At 44.6% G+C, this 27,905-nt stretch overlaps 1 protein-coding gene across 1 annotated transcript in view; it reads left to right on the top strand.

Moving 5' to 3' along the window:
* Window positions 1–21,845, top strand: part of SLCO4A1 (solute carrier organic anion transporter family member 4A1) — a 172,919-nt gene extending 151,074 nt beyond the window's left edge. The window contains exon 13 of the mRNA XM_033914743.1: window positions 19,838–21,845. Within this exon, the coding sequence (XP_033770634.1) occupies window positions 19,838–19,993 (156 nt within the window). The 3' untranslated portion in view covers window positions 19,994–21,845. The remainder of the gene's footprint in view (window positions 1–19,837) is intronic.
* Window positions 21,846–27,905: the final 6,060 nt, after the last annotated feature.

The following is a 27,905-nucleotide window of genomic DNA, read 5'->3' as shown; positions in this document are numbered from 1 at the left end:
ATTTCACCCATTCATGTCAATGGCAAAAATGTAAAAAGCTGCCAAAGCAAAAACGTCTTGCCCGATTTGAACGAAACTTGGTATGCAGATCCCTCACTACCTGGGGTGATATGTTCTGGTGGTCTCGCGGCCCACCTGCACATGTGGGCGGAGCTACAACCTGAAAATCAGATTTCACCCATTCATGTCAATGGCAAAAATGTAAAAAACTGCCAACGAAAAAACGGCTTGCCCGATTTGAACGAAACTTGGTATGCAGATCCCTCACTACCTGGGGTGATATGTTCTGGGGGTCTCGCGGCCCACCTGCACACATGGGCGGAGCTACAAACAGAAAATCTGATTTCACCCATTCATGTCAATGGAAAAATTGTAAAAAGCTGCCAACGCAAAAACGGCTTGCCCGATTTGAACGAAACTTGCAACACATCTTCCTTTTCAGTTTAAGAGCTTGCAAATTCCAGTGAGACTTGCATTCTCTATCACAATCAACAAATCACAGGGACAGACTATTACATACTGTGGAGTGGATTTAAGATCCCCCTCTTTTTCCCATGGTCAACTCTATGTTGCTTGCTCAAGGGTGGGTTCACCCAAGAATTTATATGTTCTTGCTCCTGGAGTTGAAACTAAAAATGTTGTTTATAATCAAGTTTTGTGTTAGTTGTATTGTATTCATTTTGTCAAATATTTCACATTATAATTTGAATATTGTACTTTTTATAAAGCTGTAAAAAAATAATTTCATTCACCACTATAAAGTATCTTTATTTGAATTGCTATAATTAAATACCCGTGCAACGCCGGGGCATCAGCTAGTGACTGTATATAATGTCTGACTTGATAATAAGAAAAAACATCTGATATTGATAAAGCATAGGCTCGCTTCAACATATCAAATGAACACAGTGTTCCTTCTTCCGTAAAGAACTGAAATATATATTGTAAGCCCTTAAGTTTCCACTGTCAAAAAGATTTACAATGCAGGCCGGGTTCAAAATCAGTAATACCTTGAATAGGCAGGTAGGGAGATATACATGAGGATACTCTGAGGCTGTGGCACACCCAACGCCAGACCCTGTGAGCAGGACAGAAGATAGGATATGTAGAGATAGCCAAGCTCAAAACAGGGGCTGTCACATGCATAAAACTAAAATGATATGGAGACAAAAGAGATAATTCCAAGGACACATACTAAAATGGTTAAGGGGCTGGAGGAGTTGCCGTACAGTGAGAGATTAGAGAAACTGGGCCTCTTCTCCCTTGAAAAGAGGAGACTGAGAGGGGACATGATTGAAACATTCAAGATAATGAATGGAATAGACTTCGCAGATAAAGACAGGTTGTACATTAAAGAAACCCCAAGAGATAACTCTTGAGGCTATTTGGGATCTAGTGGCGGATTTGGCTAAATCTATCAATCCTCAGCTCTCTCAGTTAGAGCACAAAATTAATACTCAAGAAAATGAAATTAAGAATATTAAAGTTGATTTACAAGATTTAAAAAAATTCAACTTTGAATTCTTCCCAAGAAGCGAAAGTTTCTAAACAAATTACAGAAACACTTCTGAGAGATAATATTAACTTAAGAAGAAAATTGGAGTCTTTAGAAAATTTTTCCCGAAGTAACAATCTTAGACTAATTAATTTTCCTAGAGTTGCGGTAGTAACTCCTAGAGATATGCTGAAATGTTACATGATGGAGGTATTGGAAATTTCTGAGGACTTGTTGCCACCAATTACCCAAGTGTATTATTTACCAACAAAAAGGGAAGAAAAGTTAAAGGAAGAAGATGATCAACGATTGCTTAATATTTCTACAATTTTGGAACTTTCAGATAGCGAACTTGTAAAACCATCAACACTTCTTCTTACAGTTGCCTTAACACCAGACAAGAATTGGCTATTAAGACTTTTCTTTAAGAATAAACAGAAAGACTTTCTAGGGTATAAAATACAAATGTATCCAGATCTGTCACGAGACACACAAAAACGGCGACGTGAATTTTTATTGTTAAAGCCCGGAGTTATTGCTCTTGGGGCGACCTATTTTCTTCATCACCCATGCAAATGTGTGATAGTGTATCAAATGCAAAAATATGTTTTCTTTGATCCTAGTCAACTGACAACCTTCTTATCAGCTGCTCGCCTGAAAAAAGGAGTGGATACATGAAATACTGGTAGATTTTGACTTCCTGTCTCAGCCAATAACCTTTATTTTATCTTTATTTTTATTTTTTTGTTATTATCTCGCTGATACTACATCTTGGATTCTTATTGAGGACTTGAGTTAAAGTTAAGCTATATTAAGTTATATCGGATTAGTGGGTTAGTAGGACATAATTTACATTGTATTTTATTTTCTGCTTAACTTTTTCTTTCTGTACAAGTGATAACTTGATTGTAATTGAAAATTGATAAATAAATAAAAAGACAGGTTGTTCACCCTCTCCAAAGTAGAGAGAACAAGAGGGCACTCTCTAAAGTTAAAAGGAGATAGATTCTGTACAAATGTAAGGAAATTCTTCTTCGCCCAGAGAGTGGTAGAAAACTGGAACGCTCTTCCGGAGGCTGTTATAGGGGAAAACACCCTCCAGGGATTCAAGACAAAGTTAGACAAGGTCCTGCTGAACCAGAACGTACGCAGGTAAGGCTAGACTCAATTAGGGAACTGGTCTTTGACCTAAAGGCTGCTGCGTGAGCGGACTGCTGGGCATGATGGGCCACTAGCCTGACCCAGCAGTGGCAATTCTTATGTTCTTATGTCGTAACAGAAAAAAAAGAAGTACCACGGAACCAATCATTAACATAACATAACATTATACTTATAGACCGCATTACCAAAAAGTTCTATGCGGTTTATAAAAGATTATAAACATTAAACATAATTGTATATTTGAATGAGTCAGCTAGTCAGGTATTTGGAGAAAAGATAGGTTTTTAGCTGTTTTCTAAAATGTCTGTAAGAAACAGCTGTGAGCAACAATGATCGAAATTCTTTTTCATGAGAAGCTGCCTGAGATGCTAAAGAGTGATTTAGGAATTTATTGCTTTTACAACCTTTTACAGAAGGGAAATTGAACAGAGCATGAGTTTTTCTACTGAATTTGTGCGTAGCTATGAAATATGTTGCATTTGACATGCTATTGCATATCACCGGATATTGAGCAACCCATATCCACCCCTCTCTTTTTGGAGACAAGACCTGGTAAAGGTAAGCCGCGCCCTCTTTCCACACACAAATATTTTTGAAGGGCCGCCATTAATCTGGTTTCATGTTTACGGGAAAGTAGTAAAGGTTATACTTGAAATCTGTACAACCATCTGGGAAATAAAACTATGTTATAGGGGGCAACCCTCCCCAATACCGACAATGGGAAGGATGTCAAAACTCTCAGTGTGTTTGAAGTATCAAATTAAAGAGAATCCAAATTTTTAGCATACAGAGTGGAAAGGTCACTCAGCAAAATATATCCCAGGTATTTAAGAGAGTCCCGGTCCCAAGAAAATGGAAATGCCCCCTCCCAGGAATCTTGTAAAGCAGTAGAGTTAAAGCTAAAGACTAAAGAAAATCCAGAATAAAAATGAAATTCTTCCAAAGCTTGTATTAAATGATTAATAGATGACTGCGGATTACCCAACATAAAGAGCAGATCATCTGCAAAGGCCAAGACTTTAATGGTGGAGGTGGAAATAGTAATTCCAGTTATATCAGAATCCCCTAAGATCATTCATAGGAACTGTTCTAAATAAAGTAAAAATAATAACGGGGATAGAGGGCAGCCCTGACAAGTACCACGTTCAATAGGGAAAGGATCCATACAAATGACATTGACTAATATTCTCGCCATCGGAGAAGCATAGAGAGCCTTAATGGCCTGGAGGTACCAACCATCCATGCCAATATATTCCAACAATGTAAAAAGATATGGCCAGTCCACCTAATCAAAGGCACGAGCCGCATCAAGGCTAACAATTAGGATTGAAATCTTATGATGAAGGGCATAGACCATAGTAAGTAAGACTTACATACATTTATCACTTACTGTCGCCCTCGAATGAATCCTACCTGTTCCGGTCCGATCAAATGGGGTAAATGCACTGAGAGTCTGTCAGCTAAAATCTTCGCTAGTATTTTTAGGTCCACATTGAGTAGAGAAATAGGTCGGTATGATTCCGGGGATGAGCTGTCTTTCCCAGGCTTCAATATGAGAGTAATAAGTGCATCATTGGAGCCGGCTGACAACCCCCCACCATCTATTATTTGTGAATAATAGTTCCGTAATGGAATTCCCAGATGTGGTGAGAACTGTTTATAGAACTCTGCAGTAAATCCATCGGGACCAGGCGCTGAATGATAGCACTGTGATGTAATGGCATTATGTGTCAATAGCATTAAGTGTCAAGGGTGCATTATGGGATTCCTTCTCAAAATCAATTAACGTAGGGATATCAGAGTCCTCCAAGTAATCTGTTACCAGAGGACCAATACCCAATGGTAGAGCAGTGTAAACTAGTGCTGCTAGATTCAGGAAAAAAAATATTGATTCGATTCGATTCAGCCCATTGAATTGATTTTTCATTTCGATTCGATTTTCCTGCCCAATTGGGTGTTTTTTTCAAACATCCTAGTGGGTTTATTTTATAGCTTCTTCACCCCCTTTGCCTTCTCTTAACCACACTGGTGCTGTGGTCTAAATAAAATAAAAAAACAAAAAGGACTTTTCCTCTCTCTGTTAAATCCTAGCTTACGTTTGCGGTCTAACACCAGCTCTGGCAGGATACACATTTCAAATCTGACATATTGTAATCACAAAACAGAAAATAAAATTAGTTTTTCTACCTTTTGTTGTCTGATCATTATTCAAATCTTATTGGTCCCAGGCTCTGGTTGTCTTCTGTTAACTTGCTTGCCAGGGTCTCCTTCTTTCTTCTTTCTCTGTGCTAACCATCCATCTGCCATCTCTGTCCTCCCCTTCCGTTTCCCTTCCCTCCCCCGGAGGTCTGGCATCTTTCCTTATTTTCATCTCCATCCACAGATCCACCTTTTCTCAACTACCCTTTCATCCAGCATCTCTCCCTCCTTCCCCACCACCCCATGGTCCACCATCTCTCCCTTTCTCTTCCCAACTACCCTCCTATCCAGTATCTCTATCCCCCCTCCACATCATCCCTTATGTCCAACTTCTCTCCCTTTCTGTTCCTTCCCTCCCTAAATCCCATTGTCCACCATCTCTCTCCCACTCCTCTGTTTTTAGACCCATTATTTCTTCCCCCCAAAGTCTGGCATATGCACGTCTCTTTGAACCCCCCTCCCTCCGTGTACTTCTATACCAGGGCCCTTGCCCAAAGGCCTGACCCCACCCCTGAAGGCCTTTGCCACCATCCCTGAAGGCCTGCACACCCCTGCCCAGGTTACCCCCATCGTGCCCTGCCCACATGTACCCATTTTATTATTTAATTATTTTCCCCTTCTTGCTTCTCTGCTTCTCCTCTTCACTGTTCTCTTTCTTTCCCTTTCTCCCACCAGACCTTTTTCTCTGCTCACTCCATCCCTCTCTCCAAATACTCTTTATTCTCTTTCCAACCCTATGTTTCTCTTCCTGTCTCCTTTCTCATTCCCATCCTTCATTCAATACTTTTCCACTCCTTTATAGCCTAGTCCTATTGGCTCTTCAACCCTTGCCTCCTTCCCCTCAGCTCCCCTCTCAGGCTGCCTACACTTGATCTCTCTCTTTTTTTTTTTTTAATCGTGCAGCAGTCTGATGGCAGATCCTCCCTTCCTCCCCCCGAAGCCTGCCTGCCTTCCTCCAAGCCGACCTGCCACCAATTCCGCCTCCCGCCACTCACCCCCTGCCCGCCACTGCTAGCTGACTCCATTTAATACTCCCCCCCCCCCGCTGCTGCTGCAACTTTAAAAGGGCCAGGCATGTGCAGCAATTGCACCCACCTGTCCATAAGCCTTCCCCCGACTTCAATTCTGACAGAGAGAAGGCTTATGGGCCAGCGGCGTGCAATCGCTGCATGGGCCTGGCTCTTTTGGAGATGGGGCAGCGAGCGGAATTAAATGGAGCCGGTGGGCGGGTCGCAAGCAGGCAAGAACCAAGAGCAGCATTGTCTATCGAGGCCTGCAGTCATCTTAGCAGCGCATCGGGCCCACCCTTTAATCCAGCCCTGGATGCGCAGGAGGCTTGGGGGGAAGCCGGACACCAGCACTTCCGACTGACCCTCCACCCTTGCCCTCTAAAGCAGGAGTGGCAGCGGCCGGTCAGCAAGAGGCAGCGCAACCACTCCTGCTTTAGGGGGCGAGGGGGGGAGGGTCAGTAAGCGAATCGAGAGGCCGATTTTTTTTGTTTTGAATCGATTCGAATCGATTCACCCGAAATGAATCAGTGAATCAATTCAAATCGTGAATTGGGCAGCACTAGTGTAAACTGTCAACAATAATCATAAAAAACCTGTGCTATCTTATCGGATTTATGGTGAAGGGTTCTCAAGGTGTCAAAAAGGCCCGATATGAAAAGGCTCCCCACTGCTCTCTTAGTTAGGTGTGCTAAGAGCTTCCCCGACCTATTGCCATACCGATAGTTTTTGTACTTATGGTAGAACAACAGTTTCTTCGTATTTTCATGTATGAGGGAGTTAAGGGCTGCTTCAGTAGAAACCAAAGCTTCCTTAGTCAGTAAAGATTGTTGGGCGACATAAGCCTGTTTTGCCACGTGCAATTCTCGTTTCAGACAGATAATTCCCTGGGATATACGATGGTTGCGTGCAATTACATAAGCTATGACATTTTCCCTGATCACCGCTATAGCAGTGTTCCAAAATAGTTCCGGGTCTCCTAAATGTTGGTGGTTAAATTGGAAACAGACCCCCATTTAGTCGAAATAATCTTTAAAATGAGTGACCTCAAATAAAAAACTGGGAAATCGCCAACGCGTTGGTCTTCGCACACTAAAACCTATGTTAACATCCACCAATATCAATGAGTGGTCAGAAATCATGGCAGGACCAATGTCCGAAGCATCAACCTGCGGGAAGGTAGCTCAGGAAGATAGAATATAGTCAATTCTAGAAAGTGTGTCATGTGCATGGGACCTGTGGGTATAATCATGTACCTGCGGATTAAGCCAGTGATCTACCAGGTCCAGTGCTAAACACAAGTGCAGAATTCCACATGAACTCACCCCTAGTTGAGGATTACCTGGTACTGAACAATCGAAGGCGACGTCCATCACTTGATTAAAGTCACCTGCAATAAACATAGGCTCATCCATCCTTTCCATCAATAGGTGAACCAGTCGTTCAAAAAAAGCATGGTCCTAGGAATTAGGAGCATAGATGTTAAATAGATAAAATGCATATTGACCTTTCGTAACATGAAAGAGTAGCTAATGTTCCAAGGGATCTTGAGTTAAGAGTTGTATTGTGTGAGGCAGAGATTTACTAAACAAGAAAGCTACTCCTGCCCTTTTATATGTCAAGAACGCCACAAACACGGATCCCACCCAAGTCCTACACAATTTCTGATGTTCTGGGTCCAAAAACCTTGGTTCCTGGAGACAAGCAATATCTGCTTTAAAGCATTTCAATTCGTTCAATAGTTTAGTGTGCTTTATGAGAGATGTTATACTCGATACATTCCATGACAACATGCACAATGAATTAGCAGAGCTCAGAGGAAAGTAGAAGAAAGAAAAAAGGCATAGTATACATAAAATAATCCCAGGTGCCCAGCCTCACCCAGTATATCTTCACAAACTCACACCCCAAAAATGTGTCATACAGGCAGGTAATATTTATTTATTTATTTATTTGGATTTTTATCCCGTCCTCCCAGTAGCTCAGAACGGTCTACAAATGAACATACACAGTGGAGAGTAACTAGACATATAAGTAAAACAACAGGTTTAGTGATTGGACTTATGGGTTGTGGGGAGAATTTAATACAGGGAGAATACAGCAGAATGAGAGAAGGGGGAAATACAGTAGTTTAGTTTAAGGAAAGTTATATGTGTTTAGGTACAATTTGTCAGTGGAGAGAGTAAGAGAGGATTATACTGGAGTTTGGGGAGGTGATAGGAGAGAGGAGGGGTGGGGCGTAAGGGGGGGAGAAGGCAGAGGAGATCTTTAGTTGAAGAGGAGGGTCTTTACCGATTTACGGAATGTTAATAATGAGTTCTGTTGTCTGAGTTGGGGGGGGAGTTGGTTCCAGAGGTGTGGAATGAAGTGGCTGTAGGATCGTTTGTGGGCAGTTTCTGTGAGCAGGGATCTTCCGGGGGGGGGGGGGCATAGGCGTATCTCTGACTTTGAGCGGAGGGTGCGAGTGGGGTTGTAGATGGGAAGCTTGGATTATATGTAGGAGGGGGTGGTGGAATGGATTCTCTTGTGGGCAATTGCCAGGGCTTTGAAAATACAGCGTTGGCTAATTGGGAGCCAGTGTTCAGCATGGAGTGCCGGGGAGATGGGATCATGGTAGTTGAGGTTGTGTAGAAGGCGGATGGCTGCATTTTGGACCCGTTGGAGGCATTTGATATTATTTTTGGTTAGTCCATTAAATAGGGAGTTACAATAATCCATTCTGGAGAGGACATATGCGTATAGGAGTCTGGTGTGGAGATGTAGGGTTTGATCCTTTTCAGTTGGCGAAGGTAGTAGAAGGAGGTGGAGACTACTTGGGATATGTGGGCAGATAGGGATAGGTGTCCGTCTAGGGTTACTCCCAGGCTGCGAACTTGATCTGCTGCCGTTAGTAGAGCGGAGTCCCATGTTAGTGTAGGTCGTAGGTATTTGGTGTTTTTGTTTCTGATCCATAGGAGTTCGGTTTTGGAGGCGTTAAGTTGAAGCTTGTTGTTTGACATCCAAGTTTTCATGTCAGTGAGGCAGAGTTCGAGGTTAGCAATTTGGGATGGCCGGTTTTCGCCTAAGGGGAGGAGCAGCTGGATGTCATCTGCATAAGAGTGGATTTTGATGTTATATTTTTGCGCTATATCGATGACGGGTTTGATGTAGAGGTTGAATAGGAGGGGGGATAGAAGGGCGCCTTGAGGAACACCATATTTGATAGGCTTAGGCTTAGATTTATGTGTCCCTAGTAGGACAGTTTGGGTCCTTTGGTGGAGGAAGGAGGTGATCCATTGGAGGGCTGTGTCTTTGATTCCGAGGTCGTGGAGTCTAGATGTGAGGAGGTGGTGGTCAACTGTGTCGAAGGCAGCGCTAAGGTCAAGTAGGACTAGTAGGGCGTCACTGCCTTTGTCGAGTATTGACCAGCTGTCGTCGATGATATCAAGGAGTACTGATTCTGTGCTGTGGCCTTTACGGAAGCCGGATTGGGCTGGGGATAGGGCAGCTTGTTCTTCAATGAAAGGGTGTAGACGGTGGAGCACAATTCGTTCAAGGAGTTTGGAGACTATTGGGAGGTTGGAGACTGGGCGATAGTTGCCAGGTTCATTAGGATCAAGGGAGGGTTTTTTGAGAGTGGGCTTGATAATAGCTGATTTCCAGCTGAGGGGGACAGTTCCAGTAGTTAGAGAGGTGTTAATGATGGGGAGGATGGATTCTGCCATGGCGTCTCCGGCGGACAGCAGGAGGCTGGACGGGCAGGGGTCGAGGATGGTGTTGGAGGGTTTGAGTTCTCTCAGGGTTTCAAGGACCTCCGCATGAGTAGTTAGATGAAATTGGGAGAGAGTGGCGGAAGGGGGGGTATATGGAATTGGCTGGAGCTGAGTAGGAGTGGGTTTGGTGTTGGCGTCAAGGTTAGCTCGGATGTTTTGTACTTTGGACTGGAAGAAGTCCGAGAGAGTTTCGCTATCGAGTTCTGTTTGGTTGGTTTGATTATTCCTTTGGGCGTTGGTGAAGAGATGGTTGGTGAGGTGAGGTAATATGAAAAGTAAGCCACAAATACCAATGCGTGATTTGGAAAAAAAACTTTTGTAACATAGAAACTCTTCCCATCCCCTCTAACAGCCCAAGCAGACCCACAATCCCACCCAACCCCCTTCAAAACTGTACATCTCTCACCCCAATCAAGGGTGGGGAAAAAGATGAACAGTCACATGTTCGATGCCACCCCGAGTCCCGGGTCTCAACAATGACTTGAGTGCAAGAGTAAACAAAACAGTGCTAAGAATGTTATAGAACACATTAATGACACATAACAGATGATTCACTTACCCCCTTTTCTACAAAACCATACTAGCGGTTTTTAGCACAGAGAGCCGTGCTGAAGGGCCCGTGCTGCTCATGACGCTCATAGGAACTCAATGAGTGTCAGGAGCAGCGCGGTTTCGTAGAAGAGGGGGTTAATAATAGGATGCCAATACTTCTAAGTTATTTTCATGAGGAAAATATCCTCAGTGTCCACAGAAATTCAACTGCAATGGCAACCCTATAAACAAGCAATCTTCTGCACAGCATACTTCCTCCAAAAACTGGTACCACACCGGAGCAAAGAAAAATGACCAGCTGAGCTTGTTGGCTCTCAAGTAGAAGCTAAGAAGGTATCAAAGGTATGCCAGAGAACCTGGTGGTGTAACTGCAATATTGCAAGATAGATGAGCATAAAGTGAACCTTTTTCTCTGCCAATTTAGAACATAGCGGATAGAAAGGTTTTCTCTTCTCAGTAAGTGCTGCCGAATAAGTGCTGGAAGATACGGACTGCAAACTCTTCACAACATAAGGAGCCCTTGATCGTTTTATATTTTTGAAATATCTCCACCTTATGATTATAATTATGGAACTTAATTATGACCAATCTAGGAGGTGCTTCACAAGATTGCATCCACCCCAGGCAATGTGCTCGCTCCAAACGGATAGGTCCCAAACCTTCTCAAAGTGGGAAGTTTTCAGTTTTTATAGTAGCGAGAGGTCGGCCACTGATTCTAGGATACCCAGAATACGAAGGTTAGACCGTCGAGAATGATTTTCCAAATCTTCTAACTGCTCTGTTTGTGCTCACGTCAGATCTTGTAGGGCCTTTATGTTCGCATCATATTTCCTATGCTCATCGTTCAAAGTAGATACTCTGGTTTCCAAATCAGTAGTACAAGTCGTACCAGTAATTAATGCCTCCAAATGCTGCAGTTGCTCCGAAAGCTGATCCGATCCCGGCCGCATCGCTGTTGTCACTGCATGGATTATTTCTTGCAGCGCTTGCAGGTAAAACTGACTAATCTCTGATGGCGCCACCACCATCTTGTCCTCAGCAGTGCATGGGCGATCCCAATCTTTTTTTGTTGTTTTAGAATACATGTCTTCCTTCATGCGGGTTAAGTATTTGTCCATGAACCGCGCACTTTACACCACGAGCAAGAAAGCACGAGCAAAAAAACAAAAATAACAGCCTGGGAACTACGTCGACTCGCATTTTCCCTGGCTCACAACATCACATGACTCTATTACAAGGTGAGTTAAAAACCAGTTATATCTTGTTCACAGAGCAATCTGGTGTCCAGTAACAACAGATCTGTAATACTTTAGAGCAGTGGTATAAATTGCATCCAGGCAATCGTCCCAGGGAGGAAGGCAGAGTACTTCCCTCAAACAGTGTTGCCACACTACCCCAGACCTTCTTCTTTAAAGGAATTACCCAATAGACTCTGGCAGCAGGAGAAGCTTTTGAGTTTAGCATTCCCTTACAGCAAGGGACAAGACTTGCATTAAGAGCTGCATAATTGTGTGACTCGTGGTGTGAATTTTCGCTCTGCAACAAGTCAGGAATAACTGGATGTTCAGGAATGGACTGGGTTGGGCATGAACCTCCTTGCCTATAGAAGGAGCTGTGTCTCCATCCTTTACAGTTATTCCAGGGATAGGTTCACAGCTGGTTTAAGGGATAATGGTGCTCTGATCCCTATGGATTCAGTATCTCTCCTATCCCCCCCCCCCCCACACACACACCTCTGGGACCTCCTTCAATCCAGTCTCTTTTTCCTTTCCTTCCCAAAAAACCCAGCACTGTCCCCTCACCTCTCTCTCACTCACCCATAGACCTTTAAAGTTTATGTCAATCACCAGCAGCAGCATGACAAACTGCCTTCAGCTGGCTCCTGGATCTTCCCTCTGCTATATCTCGCCTACAGGAAATTGCATCAGAGGAGGCATTACATATCAGAAGGAAGATTCAAAGGCAGCCTGTTAGGGTTATTTTTATTTGATATACTGCCTTTCCTCCTCAAATATCAAAGCAATTTACAATACAATACTCTAAACATTTTCCTTATCTGTCCTGGCTATTGTACCTGAGGCAGGGAACTAAGAGAAGTGAGGGAGCTGTGCCGGACCCACAAGGAAGGGGAAAAGAGAAGGGGAGAGAAGCTGGGTATTTTGGTGCCCTTAATTGTCGGCACCCTAGGCCTTAGCCTCACCTGGTCCAATGGTTAAGAGGGCCTTGAATGGGCATACCCTCTTGTGTCTGGTCCTATTTTCTCTGTGTGTCTTGTCTGACTAGCCCTGGGAGTTGCTGGGCCAGTGCATCCTGGAGGCTCCTTCTTTACCTCTGCTGATTTTACATCCCCCATTGCTGCCTTCCGATCAGGCTAGCTCGTGCAGGCTGATTCTTGAGCTTCATTCCTTTTGATGATGTCTCTCAGTGCCCTCTTCCTCAGCTTGCGTGCGTGTGAAAACATGCGAGCACAATGCAAGCAGGATTGGTCCTCGTGCGCTAGACCCAACCAGCAGATGTACATTTCATGAGGATCCAGTTCATTCATCCATCTCCTGCATCCCAGGCATTTCTTTGATGATTCAGGCATCTTCAAGGTGATGAGTAGAAAAGTTGTAATGGAGAGCTGTAGAAAATCCGACCAATGGGAATGGGTGGAGACTAAAGACTCAGGATTAGGGGGAAGCAGGAGGAAATGGGTAGTGCTCGGGCATACCCGGTGGGGCCCCGGGCACCACACATGCTCAGAGAGAAAAAAAAAAAAAATCGCTCTGAGCTATTGGAGAGCTTATCCGCAAATGGGAACTGATGGAACATCACCCATATGTGGCTGACTATCCGCTGTCCACGGAGAACCTACATTACAGGTAAGTAACTACACTATTTTGGTGCCCTTAATTGTCAGCACCCTGGGCCTTAGCCTCTCCTGATCCAGTGGTTAAGAGGGCCTTGAATGGGCATATCCTCTTGTGTCTGGTCCTATTTTCTCTGTGTGTCTTGTCTGATTGGCCTTGGCTGCACCCAGCCCAGAGAGCAGAGGTTTATATCCCCTGCTTCAGGGCTGGATTAGCATAGAGTCATTATCCGTCATTCCCGTGTTCCTTAGTCCTTGTCTGTTTCCAAAGTTTCCAGCTGGCCATTATCCCTGGATTCCTGCTCCCGTGTTTGTGCTCCACTGTTCCATTCTAGTTGGCCATGTATCATGCATCCTTGGATTCTCTGTCAGTGCTTCTGCCTATGGATTATACTTCATGTTCTGCATCTAGCCATGGAGTGAAGAGAACTTGCGCATTGTATCCTAGTTCCTTGAAAATTTAACCCATGTATTGCGATGCTTGAACTTTCTCTGGTGTGTGCTGTATTATGAACATAAGAACATAAGATGCGCCATCTCCGGATCAGACCTTCGGTCCATCAAGTCCTGCGATCCGCACACGCCTCCCAGGTATACACCTGGCATAATTTGTAGTCACCCATATCCTTCTATGCCTCTCATAAGGAGATGTGCAGTTTTAATTGTCGGCACCCTGGGCCTTAGTCTTACCTACTTTTAGAGTGCCATGTTATCTGTTCGTACATGTGAATACATGTAAATAGCTTATTAAATAACCTTTGCGTTTTAGTCCAGTGAACACATGATGTTAGATCAGATGTGGTCAGATTTTGGTTGAACTTCAGCACCTGGATATTTCAATGGGCATTTGACATGTAGTAAAATTTTCTTTGCTACATAGACATTTTTTTTTTTTATGTTCAAATCTATTTTATTAAGCAAGGACAACAGCAAGTACAACAGTAGTAGAAAACATGATATATAATTTCAACCAACATCCGCGGAGGACTGGACTCTGATGTCCTCTACGATCAAAGCAACACCCCCACCCCACAGAGAGAAATCCCCACTCCCCCACCCCGCCCTCCCCCACCCACCCAGAGAACATACAACTCTCAAACATGGAGAATCAATGGCAAACAGATGTACGGAATAAAAGGTGGAGGCTGTTCAGGATACGGCTACGACTCACAGGGGACAAAATGTTCAAGTATGGAGTCCGTGTTAACAAAATCTCTGCTCCAGCGACAAGAAGAACAGGCCAAACGGGCCTCCCAGCCCATAAGTTCATGGAGTCGATTCCTCCAATGCAAAAGGAGGGGGGTGCAGGAGAGAGCCAGCAACATAAGATATATTTCTTCCCCAAAATAAAACATTCACTAAGAAATAATTTTTCAGAAGAAGTATACATGGACAGGAAGGAAAACTGGGCAAACAACATAGAAAGCACGGAGACAGACAAAGGCGCCTGCACCAGGCCCTGTAAAAAGGATGCCAGCGCCTTCCAAAAGGCCTGAATCCCCTCACAACTCCAGATACCATGGAAATAAGAATTAACCTCCACCGAACATCGAACACATAACTGAGTGCCAATACAACCCATATGGTAAGCCTGGCTTTGGGAAGCATAGGCCCGCAGGACAGTGCGATAGTGACATTCACGTAGTTAAGTGCAACACAGCATTTAACATAAAGAAATTACCACTTTGTTCACATGCATTGCAGTAGGTGCCAGGAAAAGAGAGCTCCTAGGTTTATGTAATGTAAGGATGGTTCCTATGTTGTACCCAGCTATAAGGCAGGGACCCTTACAAGTTACTTATATTTGTGGGTCCTGAACTGGAACTACATATTTCTGGCAGGCTGCAGCAAGCAAATCTCTCTTAAGGAAGGGGGCAGAGGGGTGGACTGGTATCCCTAACTCTTAAGCAGTCATTAGACCACACTGGAAGCTGTGCCCAAACTAAACTCCAACATTATTTCCTCTCTCCAAATGTGAAAGAGGTTCTTCATAAACAGGACAGTTGCAATCAAAACAACAAACTATTTACAGAGTCTCTTTTAGTAGGTTTTGGATGATAATTGTATATCTCCATTCTGTCCAAATGGCAGATGAAATTTAATGTGGACAAATGCAAAGTGATGCACATTGGGAAGAATAACCTGAACTACAGTTACCGGTTGCGAGGGTCCACCTTGGGGATTAGCGCCCAAGAAAACGATTTGGGTGTCATCATAGACAATACGATAAAATTTTCCGCCCAATGTGTGGCGATGGCCAAAAAAGCAAATAGGATGCTGATAATTATTAAAAAAGGAATGGTATTGCTCCATGGTGCAACCTCATCTGGAGTATTGCATTCAATTCTGGCCTCCTTATCTCAAGAAAGATATAGTGGCGCTAGAAAAGGTTCAAAGATGAGCGACCAAGATGGTAAAGGGGATGGAACTCCTCTCGTATGAGGAAAGACTAAAACGGTTAGGGCTCTTCAGCAGAGGGGAGATATGATTGAAGTCTACAAAATCCTGAGTGGAGTAGAAAGGGTACAAGTGGATCGATTTTTCACTCCGTCAAAAATTACAAAGACTAGGGGGACACTCGATTAAATTACGGGGAAATACTTTTAAAACCAATTGGAGGAAATTTTTTTCACTCAGAGAATAGTTAAGCTCTGGAACGCGTTGCCAGAGGATGTGGTAAGAGCAGATAGCATAGCTGGTTTTAAGAAAGGTTTGGACAAGTTCCTGGAGGAAAAGTCCATAGTCTGTTATTGAGAAAGACACAGAGGAAGCCGCTGCTTGCCCTGTATCAGTAGCATGGAATATTACTGCTCCATGGGTTTTGGCCAGGTACTAATGACCTGGATTGGCCACCATGAGAACGGGCTACTGGGCTTGATGGACTATTGGTCTGACCCAGTAAGGCTCTTCTTATGTTCTTAAGATCCTCCGTGTTGGTGGGATCCTGATCTATTGGTGGAGATAGCCTAAAACAATGTTATATCCACCTTTAACAAATAGGCAGCCCTAAAACAGAGACTGCTAATGTTCTTTGCCTAGGCTGGGGAGATTCATGCACCAAATCTCACAACCCCTGGTGCATGAATTTACCCCCAAGCTACAGTAATATACATGTAGACATTTCTGGAGCACAGTGGGAGTGGGATCGGCATTTGGGCAGCAGTATTCCAGTTGAGTAAAGGCACATTCACACATATATTGCTTTTACAAATAGGTACAAATAGATATGTTTATGTGCCTTTCCCGCTTAGGTGCCATGTTACAAAATTACAATCCTTGCGACTGTAGTACCATGACCAAGGGTGGACCTGGAGCCTAGAAAAAAAACATAATCACACCATGGTTTAAATGTGAAATAAAAATCACTTTATTTCTGTGTAGGGAAATGGGTGACCTGTTTCCTTTACAGGTCAGGAGGAAAACAAACACAAAAATCAGTCTGTTTTTATAAAATTCTCTCCCGAGCCCTGTTCTGGCAAGGCCACAGTGTGCACTAGTTTTTCTTTCTCTAAAGTAGGGATACCAGATTTTTGGGGTACGAAAATCCAGACCCAAGGCCTTGCCCTCAGACTCGCCCTGTTCTGCCCGAGTCACCCCCCCCCCCCCGATCTACCTGAGTCACGCCCCGTTCTGCCCTAGTCCTGCCCCCTCAACCTGGTCACTTGTCGGGAGGGTATCAGCGCATGCGCTGGTGGTACTTGATGACATCACATGCATTCACATGACATCACCGCGTTGTAGCCGCACATGCACAGATGCCATTCCGACGTTGCTGCTAGCTGGAAGCTTTTCAAAACCCAAACAAAGTGCCGTGTTTTGAAAAACTGTCCGGACCCCCGGACATGTCCATGGAAATCCAGACATCTGGTAACCCTACTCTAAAGGTAGCACAATCCGCTTGTCTTGAGCCTAGAGTCCCAGAATTTCAGGTCTATCTTTCCAAAAAGGCGGCTCAATTGGCCAGTCTTGTCCTTCAGTTCAAAAGTTACAATTTCAGCAGGGCTCCAAGAGGTAAACTGCCTATAAAAGTGGAGTTGATGCAGCTTACACTTCTTGGGGGAAGATGTGGAGGGGAATAATTGAAAGGGGCGTCTAAGTCCGTTTACGTCCATCCCGCAAGTCATCCAAAGTAAAAAACAGCTTAAGATACATTTTTGAAAAATACTTTTTTTCGTTTCGAAAATCGTCTAATTATACGTCCTGCCGATCTGATCGTCCAAGCTGCTAAATCATCCATCTTTATACCACATTTTCGACCAAGTCCAAAATGCCTAGAACAAGCCCTGTTGGACGTGGGAGGGGTCTGCAAAGTGATGGACTGCACACCCAGACATGGCACCTAAATAGTGGGGTACCTTACAGGGCACTGCTGTGAACTTCACAAAAAGGGTGCCATGTCTTCTCCTCCCTACAGTTCCCTTATAGGTTACGGTGAGCCCACCAAACCTCCTCCAGAATCCCTTAGACCCACTTATCTATCACCCCAATAGCCCTTATGGCTGCAGGAGCCACTTATATGCCAGTACAAAAGGGTTTTGGGGGTGTATAGGAGAGTGCACATGTTTAAGTATCAATGCAATGATTACATGGGCTTATGGGCATGGGTCCTCCTCTCTATGGGTCCCTAACCCACTCCCAAGATGACTTAAGCTGCCTCTGTGCTGGACGACTAGGCTTTCCTATGCCAGGCCGCCAGGTGATGATGGTCTGGAGGCTGAATTTTAAAGGTGTGATTAATATTTTTATGGGGTGGAGGGGGGGGTTGGTGATTACTGGGGTAGTGTGTGGGGGTCTGTTTTATGTGTTTGCAGTACTTATCTGGTGACTTTAGGTGGGTTTTTGTGACTTAGACCATGTTTTATATGGTCTAAGTCACAATGTCCAAGTTCCGTTGATCATGGGCTATATAACTTTCGGTTATACATAACGTGACCATTTATTTTTTTCATCAAAAGGGGACATCTCTTAATTGTCAGTCCCGCCCCCAATCCCACCCTAGCCCCGCCCCAATCCCACCCTAGCCCCACCCCTAATCCCACCCCCAATTTCTTCCATTCATTTTTCATGTACACATATCTTATTAATTCATAATGGTAACCATAAAATTTTAAAAAACTACAAAGCACACTATACGCAGAGAAAATATTAATTATCATTTATATTTGGGGGGGTTTTCAAAGATGTCAAGGCAAATGACTTTCAAATATGCAATGTCACCTCAGTAACTAAAGAAAAATAGACAAATATAGTGCAAAATATAGACAGCAGATATAAATTCTCAAAACTGACATGTTTTGATCACTAAATTAAAAATAAAATCATTTTTCCTACCTTTGTTGTCTTGTGATTTCATGAGTCTCTGGTTGCATTTCCTTCTGTCTGTGTATCCTTTCTTTTGTTTCTTTCTTTCTGCACTCAGGCCTCCTTTCTTCCCATGTCCTTAGTGCCCCCAGAGCCTCCTTTCCATGTCCTTAGTGCCCCCAGTGCCTCCATCCTGTGTCCTTAGTGCCCCCAGTGCCTCCATCCTGTGTCATTAGTGCCCCCAGTGCCTCCGTCCTGTGTCCTTAGTGCCCCTTCCTATGTCTTTAGTGCCCCCAGTGTCTCCTTCCCATGTCCTTAGTGCCCCCAATACTTCTTTCTCATGTCTTTAGTGCCCCCAGTGCCTCCTTCCCAAGTCCTTAGTGCCCCTTCCCATGTCTTTAGTGTCCCCAGTGCCTCCTTCCCAAATCTTTAGTGCCCCTTCCCATGTCTTTAGTGCCCCCAGTGCCTCCTTCCCATGTCTTTAGTGCCCCCAGTGCCTCCTTCCAAAGTCCTTAGTGCCCCTTCCCATGTCTTTAGTGCCCCCAGTGCCTCCTTCCCATGTCTTTAGTGCCTCAAGTGCCTCCTTCCTATGTCCCTCTCACTGCCTTCCACACTTTGTCCCACCCCCACCCTCCAAGCCAGCCTGCCTGCCTGTCTACCTGTCTCCCTCCCTCCCTGGCCAAAGCCAGGCTGCCTGCCTGTCTACCTGTCTCCCTCCCTGGCCAAAGCCTGCCTGCTTGCCTGCCTACCTATCTCCTTCCCTCCCTGCCGCAAAAAAAAAAAAAAAAAAAAAAGCCTCCCCATCTTTCCCCCTGTCTGCTGCTCTTACTGCCCTGCCGCTACAGCTGCTAAACCCAACAGGAAGTCTTCTTTCTGATGTCAATTCTGATGTCGGAGAGGATATTCTGGGCCAGCCAGGCAGCCAAGTGCCGACTTAGGCTGGTTTTTGGACGTATTTCTCTTTCGATTATGAGCCCCATAGCGTAGAGAGCTTATCTTTTTTGCTGGGCCTCTCTGATTGTCATGGATATAGAGAATGTACTTAGGAGAAGAATAATTGAGAAAATCTGTGTGATGCGCTTGCCTCTTCTTTTTTCACACATGGATAAGTGACCAGGAAGTGATGTCAGAAGGGAGCCAAGGCCGGTATGAGCAGCAAGTGTAAGATGCTGCTTGTACTGGCAAACATTTAAAGAGATATGCGGGGGGAGAGGGGGGACAGGAGAGGTGCCAGCGCCCCCCCCCCCCCCCACACACACACACACACACACAAAGACAACCCTCGGGGCAGTTCACCCCTCTGCCCCCCATTACTATGTCATTGTGGTCGATATTTATTTTTGAATTTTATTATTCAAGGTGACCATTTACTGTGGCGATAATTTGCAGGAACATCATGATTGTAGAAAGGCCAGTCATGCTAAATTTTTGAAATATCGTGGGTTCCTTCATATAAGTAGAATTAGTTTGTGAGAAAGGATCTCTAACAGTAAGATAATCTTTCTGTGTCCTTCTACAGGTGCTGGGAGTGGCATTCTTTTTCTTAGCCTATATATGTTACAAGCCTCCATCACACGCCTCTTCAACCAATGTTGATTCAGTTCTTCCAGAGTCTCTACACCCTGAGAAAAGGGAGGCAGCACTTGATCAGCCTTCATCCTCATCAACATTTTAAGGCCGGAATATGCTCTCCTTGTGTTGTTTGTGATTGTGGCACTTAACATTTTCCAAATTCGCCGTTAAATTATTTTTTTGCTTATAGTTTTCACTCCCTCAGGTGCTGAAGCATATTATCCAAGGTGTCATGTTAGCCTGTGACTTATGGCTAGTGGATGTATAATGCTGTGCCATACTTAGAGCCAGATGTGCTAAATGATGCTCTCATGTGGTATCTACGAGTAAACAGAGTAGCAAAGAAAAGAGTCACGTATTCAGGATTACCACAGTGAAAATACATGGATAGATTTGCATGTAATGGACATCATATATATGCAGATACAATGGTGTGTAAAAGTCTGGAATCACTTATGAATTTTGAATGCTTTCAACTTTCTGACCTTGTATTTTAACTTTTTTGTTGACCCAATAGATTTGTTCTGTGACAACATTATAAGGGATACATTTGGTTATTAGAATCAACTTTTTATGCTAGCTTGACCTTAAATTTCTGAGTTTGTTTGTTAAAGTTTCCATGTTAATTGTTTTTTTGCATAAATCGAGTAATGTACTTCACTAGCCTAATAAGTACATACAAGTGTCATCTATCCTTTGTATTCATGTAGGTGGCCTTAAAAAGGCCATTTTGTGTGTCAGTGATGACTCAGTATTTCGAAGGCTACCCTCTGTTCTTGATCACCTGTCTGCACCGTGTTAGCATTAAGTGAACTAGTTTGATCATGGGTGACAATGCAGTTCCAGGCTGTAATGAGTGACTCAATCAACTCATGTTTTGATGTTGTGCCACAAGTTCTCAATCGGATTCAGATCTGGAGATTGGGCAGGCCAATCAATTGACTCAATGTTGTTCTGATGCTTCCAGTTGATCACCTGTTTGAAGAAAAAGATCTGGCCTGGAAACAGCTGCTGAACTGATGGCATCATGCATTTTTGCAATGTTGCGATGTACTTGGTTCCATTGACCATTCCATCGATGATGTGCAGATGTCTGACACCACTGGCAGCCCCAGACCATGACCTTCAAAGGATGCTTCACAGTGAGGTTGAGGCACTTTGGCTTGAACTCCTCTCCAGGAAACCTCCTCACGTAGGTGTGGGCCTGGTTACCAAACAGGCAGAAGGTGCTTTCATCACTGAAAAGCACATTTTCCCATATTTCATATGTCCAGCTTGAGTGCTTCCATGCCCACTTGATTTGGTTGCACCTTTGGACATCGGTCTTCAGTTGCATGCTTTGCAGCCCCGCAGACCAAACTGCGATGAACTGTTGATGAACTGACACTGACACGAAACTCATCTGACTACCCATGTAGTAGCTGAGGTGAGGTCAACTTGCAATTGGTCAATGAAATGCGTTGAGGTACACAGTCTTGGCGATAAGTTGATGTACTTGGATGACTAGGCCGAGGCGTTTCTACCACTGAACCCATCGCTTTCTTCTTTTGTACAATCTGTACTACTGTGCTGTGACTACAGCTGACTTTGCTGGCAATCTGGCAGCACGAAAATCCTTCCTAGTTCATCACTGATACACAAACATGCTCCTCCATCATCAGGTTCTGAGTCTTGTTCATGGTTGATGCAGAAAGTGTATGAAACCCCCAAAGCCTGTGCTTTTTATAACTGCTCTGTTACATAGACATCTGGACTATGGTTGATTGACAAAAGCTGCCTCCTGATTGGTCAGAAATAACGGCGTGCTGATTGGACAGTCTTGATTCAGTTTTGAAGCATGATTTGTAAAAGTTATAGTAACTATGTTCCAATATCAACACAATTGTAAAATTAGAAACAAGTGATCTTAAAAAGTTGATTTGAACAGCCAAATGTATCCCTTATAATGTGGTACACAGACAAATCTATTGGGTCAACAAAGAAATTAAAATAAAAGGCCAGAAAGTTGAAAGAATGCAAAATTCACAAGTGGTTCCAGACTTTTCCACACCACTTCATATTAAGTGTGCTAATCCTGAAAACCTAACTGGCTAGGTGCGCCTCTGGGACGGGGCTGACAAATACTGCATCTTTTGTTTGGGTGGGGGGAGGGGATGGAACGTACATAATATTTTGTTACTTCATGACAAAACAATTTAAGGTCCTATGGTTTTACATTCACATCATCAATTTCATGATGGCTTCAGCCTACAGTGGACAAGTTTTACACCAGTGCATCTAAAGAAACTAGAACTAAGAGTGGAAATGTGCAGGGAGAGTAAAGTCAAGTCAGTCTCATCCCAGGAGGCTCTGGCACAAGCAGCTCCTGTAGAGAAAAGGGCTAAGCACTCATTCACATCTTCCACTGCTACCAAATAAAGCAGATTGGGATAGCTCTGTTTAATCTATCTAAAAGTATCAGAAGTACCATTCACATGCTTGGCTTCAGTATTGCCCCTAGTCCAGGGGTGTCAAAGTACCTCCTCGAGGGCCACAATCCAGTCGGGTTTTCAGGATTTCCCCAATGCCTATGCATGAGATCTATTAGCATACAATGAAAGCAGTGCATTCAAATAGATCTCATGCATATTCATTGGGGAAATCCTGAAAACCCAACTGGATTGCAGCCCTCGAGGAGGGACTTTTGACACCCCTGCCCTAGTCTGTAGCCAAAGAGTTAAAAGCAGTCTCTATTCACACTAAAGATGCCGCTCTTTCTGGTACTGGATGTGATACAAGACAGCAGAAGACGCTAGATTTCAGTCTTTTTATTCACTTAAGACTGATTCTTTGCTAGCTCTGTGTGAAAACAGTCCATCCGATATTCAGAGCATTTTAGCTGCCACTGACCAGTTAAATTGATTGGTCAGAGCTAGCTGCTAATTTCACTTAACTGGCCAAGTGCACCTGAAATTCACAGTTAGCACCTAATTCAAAGCCAGTTATGTTGGGGGTGGGGGGTCAAGTGGCGAAGCAATGATGGAAGGTGCCGGGGTGCCCCCCCCTGTACCCTCCTCTCCACCCACCCATCTCTGCTCCTTTTTCACCCCACACCACACTCACGCTGTCCCTTCCCACCCCTGTACTTCTTTAAATCTTCATCAGCGCAAGCAAATTCTCCAGCCTGCTGCTCTTGCTGGCATTAGCTTTCCCTCTGATGTCACTTCCTGGCCCCACGACCCGAAAGTGATTTCAGAGGGATCCAGGCTGGTGCAAGCAGCAGGCTAGAGCAGTTGCTTGTGCTGGCAAAGATTTTAAAGAGGTATAGGGGTGGAGAAGAGAGGGTGTGAGCGTGATGTGGAGGGGGCGTAGAGGTGCCAGCGCCCCCACCAAGATGGAGTCCAGTGGTCCGCTTCCCTTATTGCGCCACTGGTTCCAGGCACAGAGTCAGCTCTTGGCTGCTTAAGTGATGATATTCAGCCCTTAAGTGGCCAGGTTTAATGCATTAATGGAACCACATTAAAAAAACTGTCCTATGTTTATTTGCAAACTATGGCTGCTTAAGTGCTGAAAATCAACTTAGCTGACTCAAAATAACCCTGGCTTTAAATGTTAGGGAATAACTCCTTTAGCAGAATGTTGACACCAGTATGTTTGCAATGAAAACGTATTTGAAAACAGAGATTTTCTGGCTGTTCATTAGCACATACCAAACTGTTACTGTGGCTGAACTTCTGAAATTCTCATGCTGTTCACTGAAGTTACATAGGGTTAGACTCAGTCTGCAGAAAGCACCCTGCTCTTAATGACATCTACCTCTTTCTACTGATCTATCTGGTAAAGGGGCATGCATTTATATTATGCCCCATATTGCTTGTAGATCCATAACTGTAATCAGCAACTTGTTTACAAAAATTTGAAAAGGTTTGTTTATGTGTTCCTGATTTGATTAAAGCACAAGTGAATCCCTTCAGCCTTTCAGTAATAACATTATACAGATTAGCTTTTAAATAAGAAAATCCTTTCATGATAAGCATTGTTGTGGTCAGGTCTTAAAACATTGTCCCGATTCATTATGGGGCCCTTTTACTAAAATGCATTAAGAAATAGGATTAGCACACTGTAATGCAGGACTTTCCTGCTAACCTAACCTATTTATTTATTGGGTTTTAATAATTGCCTTTTCTGTTACGTCCTTTCCGGATTCCATACACTAGGTGTTCAATCCCAACCCGCAGTCCGGGTGTTACAGAAATCTACATCTTTTCTAAACACATGCTGTACTCCCCCTAGTGTGAGAATCAGTAAATAACCTTAGTTTCAATTTCTGCAAGCAGTCTGAGCAGAAGTCTTTTACTGGTGATCTGCTTTTTGGGGTTTTTTTTGCTTAAACTTTGTTTCTCAGTGGCTTCAGTGCCTTGAGACCCCTCCTCGGTGGTCTGCTGTCAGAGAAAAGGACGCAGTCCTGTGGAGCCAGACTGCAGCTTCACAGAGAAACTCTGGTTGATTCTGTGGAGCCAGCCTGTGTGCCACCCTCTTTAAGTGTCCGGGGTCCTTTCCTGTAGAAGTCTGCTGGCTGATGACTGTGTCACAGGTTTCTAGTGCAGGCTGTATGAATCTGGTCAGAAACCCACCCAGGTCCCAGCCTTTCCCACCCCCATCCGCATGGCAGAGAATTTGTAGGGGCGGAGTTAGGGTCGGTCTCTGGCCGGCTGGCAGTCCAAAGATCTTCAATCCTGTGCATTTGGAACTGTTTTTGAGACAGGAAAGTCCTTTTTTCTCCACTCCGCTGCTGTAAAACTCTGACAGTCAAAGGTACTACAGAGACTGTGAGTACCTTCATTATTTCCTATGGGAACTTTGGAAATGGCTTGGAACTCAATTTAAAATCTGTTTTTCATGGTTTCTGTGGGTAGGGTTCAGGTCCCCGACCTCCCAAGAACCCAAATCGCTATTTTTTATTTTCAGATTTTTTTTTTTTTTTTTTGCCGTTTGTGGCATGAATTTGCTGATAGCGGCCATCTTGGATTTTTATCGATCTTTTTTTCAAAGTTTTATTTCTGCCTCAAAACCCCTCAATTTGATTAAAAATCATTTGGGATGGACTCCCCATCATCTAATCTTTTGAATTTGTGCAATGATTGAGCCAGATTGGCACCGGATCGGCATCCATGTACCTCGTGCCGTAGCACACAGGGGGAGGGGGCAGGAGGCAGGGGGAGGGGGCAGGGAGAGGGGGCTTCCTCCATGGTATCACGGTCTGGGGAGCTGACCTGGGTCTGTAACTTCGGGAAAGAGTTTCATCCAGCAGTTCTACTGGCTTCTAGCGCAAAACACTGGTGTTATGACTCTGGGGACTCTTGTAGTGGAGCACATGTATCTCAGCAGCTCCCTGCCATGGATGCGGCTTGTGACTTTTTGCCAGAATTTATTCAGCTTCTCTGGAAAGTTTTTTCTATGGACCCAATGCATTCGGCGCAGCAGGCAGACGCAGTGGAGCCATGTAGGCCTATTACGCCAGTGGCAAAGCTTCTTGTTCAGGAGCCCTCTTGTCTGGCCATGGCAGACCTCAATTGCATCAGTTTCCATTCAGATGTGATGCCTCTGAGTCTCCTGATACTGCTTCTATTTTAGATATTGCCAGGACTAGTTGCCTCGGTCGCCCTGCAAGTCTGGATTTGGGGGATGACCCTATGGTTCGCAGGCTTTTTTAGCATAGTTCTGTTTCCTTTCTCATTGATGATGTTCTCAAAGAGCTTAAGCTGGATCTTCTCCTTCCACTTCTCAGACCTTGGTCTTGGACCATGCTAAGGTGCTTTCTTCCTTTTTGCTGGCTCATCCGCAGCTTCTTGGACTGCTTCAAGCACAATGGGACTCTCCAGAAAGCTCTTTGCAGTCTTCTAAAGCTATGTTGAAGCTTTATCTGTTGGCGCCTGAATTTCAGCAGGTTTTAGAACAGCCTAAAGTGGATTCCACTATGGTGCAGGTGATCAGGCATACAGCCCTCCCTAGTGAAGGGGTGTGATGCTTATGGATTCTCAGGATCGTAGAATGGACATTATGTTGAAAAATATTTTTGAAGTGGCAACTCTGAGGCTGAAGGCAAGCGGTGGCCACTTCCTTTACAGCACGTGCCTGTCATTCCAGATTACGAGGATTGTCCTCTGTGGAATTTCCTACTTGTCCACCGCTGATCATGGATGGGGTGGATTATATAGCAGATGCCCTTTATGATCTCATTTGGGTTCTTGGCAAGGTCTCAGCTTATGCAGTGTCTATGCATAATTGGGTATGGGACGCCTCCTGTAAGGCTACTCTGAGCAAACTTCCTTTCAAGGGCCAGCTTCTCTTTAGTAAAGACCTGGACAACCTTATGACCATTGTGGCTGAACGCTGCCCGTAGTCTCTCCCTGTGAATAGGTCTTGCCAGCCAGTGGGCGGGAATCGTAGTAATTTTCGTTCTTCCAGCAGGTTTCGTCAGGGCTCAGCAGGATCTTCTCAGAGATACTCCCAGAGCTACCGTCCTCAATACAATTCCAAATTCTAGGCGGCCTCAGGCCTCTAACTTCCAAGCAGCGGCTGCTCCTAAGAAGATCCAATGATGCCAGGAGTCAGTCGGAGCTTTCTCGAATTTGAGGTCACATGTCTTAGTTTTATCAGGAGTGGACTCAGGTTTCATCAGATCAATGGGTGCTGGACATAATTTGGGAGAGGCACAAGATAGATTTCTTTTCCCTGCCTCCAGATCTCTTTCTGGATTCTCCAGTGGGTTGGTCGGAAAAAGATGTCCGAGTCTGCACTACCGTTCAATATCTGCTGGACATCGCAGCAATAGAAGCCGTTCTAGAGCAAGAATTGGGCTTAGGCAGATACTCCTCATACTTCATCATACCAAAGAAAGGCTCGAAAGATTAGAGGCCCATTCTCGATCTAAAATCGGTCAACCGCTTTTTGTGGGTTTCCCATTTTGAATGGAAACCTTGCGCATAGTCATAGCAGCTGTCTCTCCAGGAGAGTTTCTGGCATCCTTGGATCTCACAAAGGTTTACCTCTATATTCCAATCTACCCAGAGCATTGAAGGTTTCTGCATTTCCATGTTCTGCAACATTTCCAGTTCTACCCTTCGGCCTCACAATGGCACCCCCGCACTTTCATAAGGTAATGGTAATTGTGGCGGCCTTTCTCTGCCAGCAGGGGATCCAAGTTCATCCTTACATGGACGACTGGTTGATTCGAGCTCCATCTCGTTCAGAGTACAAGAGTGCGGTGGAAATGGTAGTATCTCAGTTGCAGGCATTGGGGTGGATTGTCAACTTCAAGAAGAGGAATTTGACACCCTCTCAGATGCTGGAGTATCTGGGGCTCCTCTTCGATACCAAGAATGGTTGGGTTTTTCTTCCTGAGGCATGCAAATAGAAACTTCAACAGATCAGAGCTCTTCTGGACTGCCCAGCTCCCACAGCCTGGCTATATTTTCAGGTTCTGGGGTTCATTGAGGCCTCTTTGGAGGTGGTTCCCTGGGCCCAAGCTCACATGCGCATGTCACAGGAGTCCCCTTCTCTCTCGGTGGTCTCCGCAGCATCATCCCCTTCAGATGTCGCTCCCGTGGACAGAGCCAGCTCACAGCAGCCTGAGCTGGTGGCTTCAGGAGGGGGCTCCCCATCAGGGCAGGCTTCATCAGATATCAGAGTGGATGATCTCATGACAGATTCCAGCCATTAAGGGGCAGTGGACTCATCGTCAGAAAAGTTGGTTTATCAATTGTCTGGCACTTTGGGCAATTCGACTGATGCTCCCCACTCTCCAGCCCCTTCTGGAAGGAAAAGCGGTTCAAGGCTTCTCCGACAACACCACGGTGGTGGTGTACATCAATTGTCAAGGGGACACGAGAAACACTTACTTGGGCCAAGAAGCTCACGTGCTGTTTTGGTGGGTGGCGGCTCACCTTCTGTCACTCTCAGCGGCTCACATGGCGTCGACAACTTTCAGGCAGATTTCCTCAGCAGACAGATTCTAGATCCGGGAGAATGGTCCC

This window comes from Geotrypetes seraphini, chromosome 11, assembly GCF_902459505.1.
Source record: "Geotrypetes seraphini chromosome 11, aGeoSer1.1, whole genome shotgun sequence".
NCBI lineage: Eukaryota > Metazoa > Chordata > Amphibia > Gymnophiona > Dermophiidae > Geotrypetes > Geotrypetes seraphini.
This window is presented reverse-complemented; position numbering and strand designations above follow the sequence as displayed.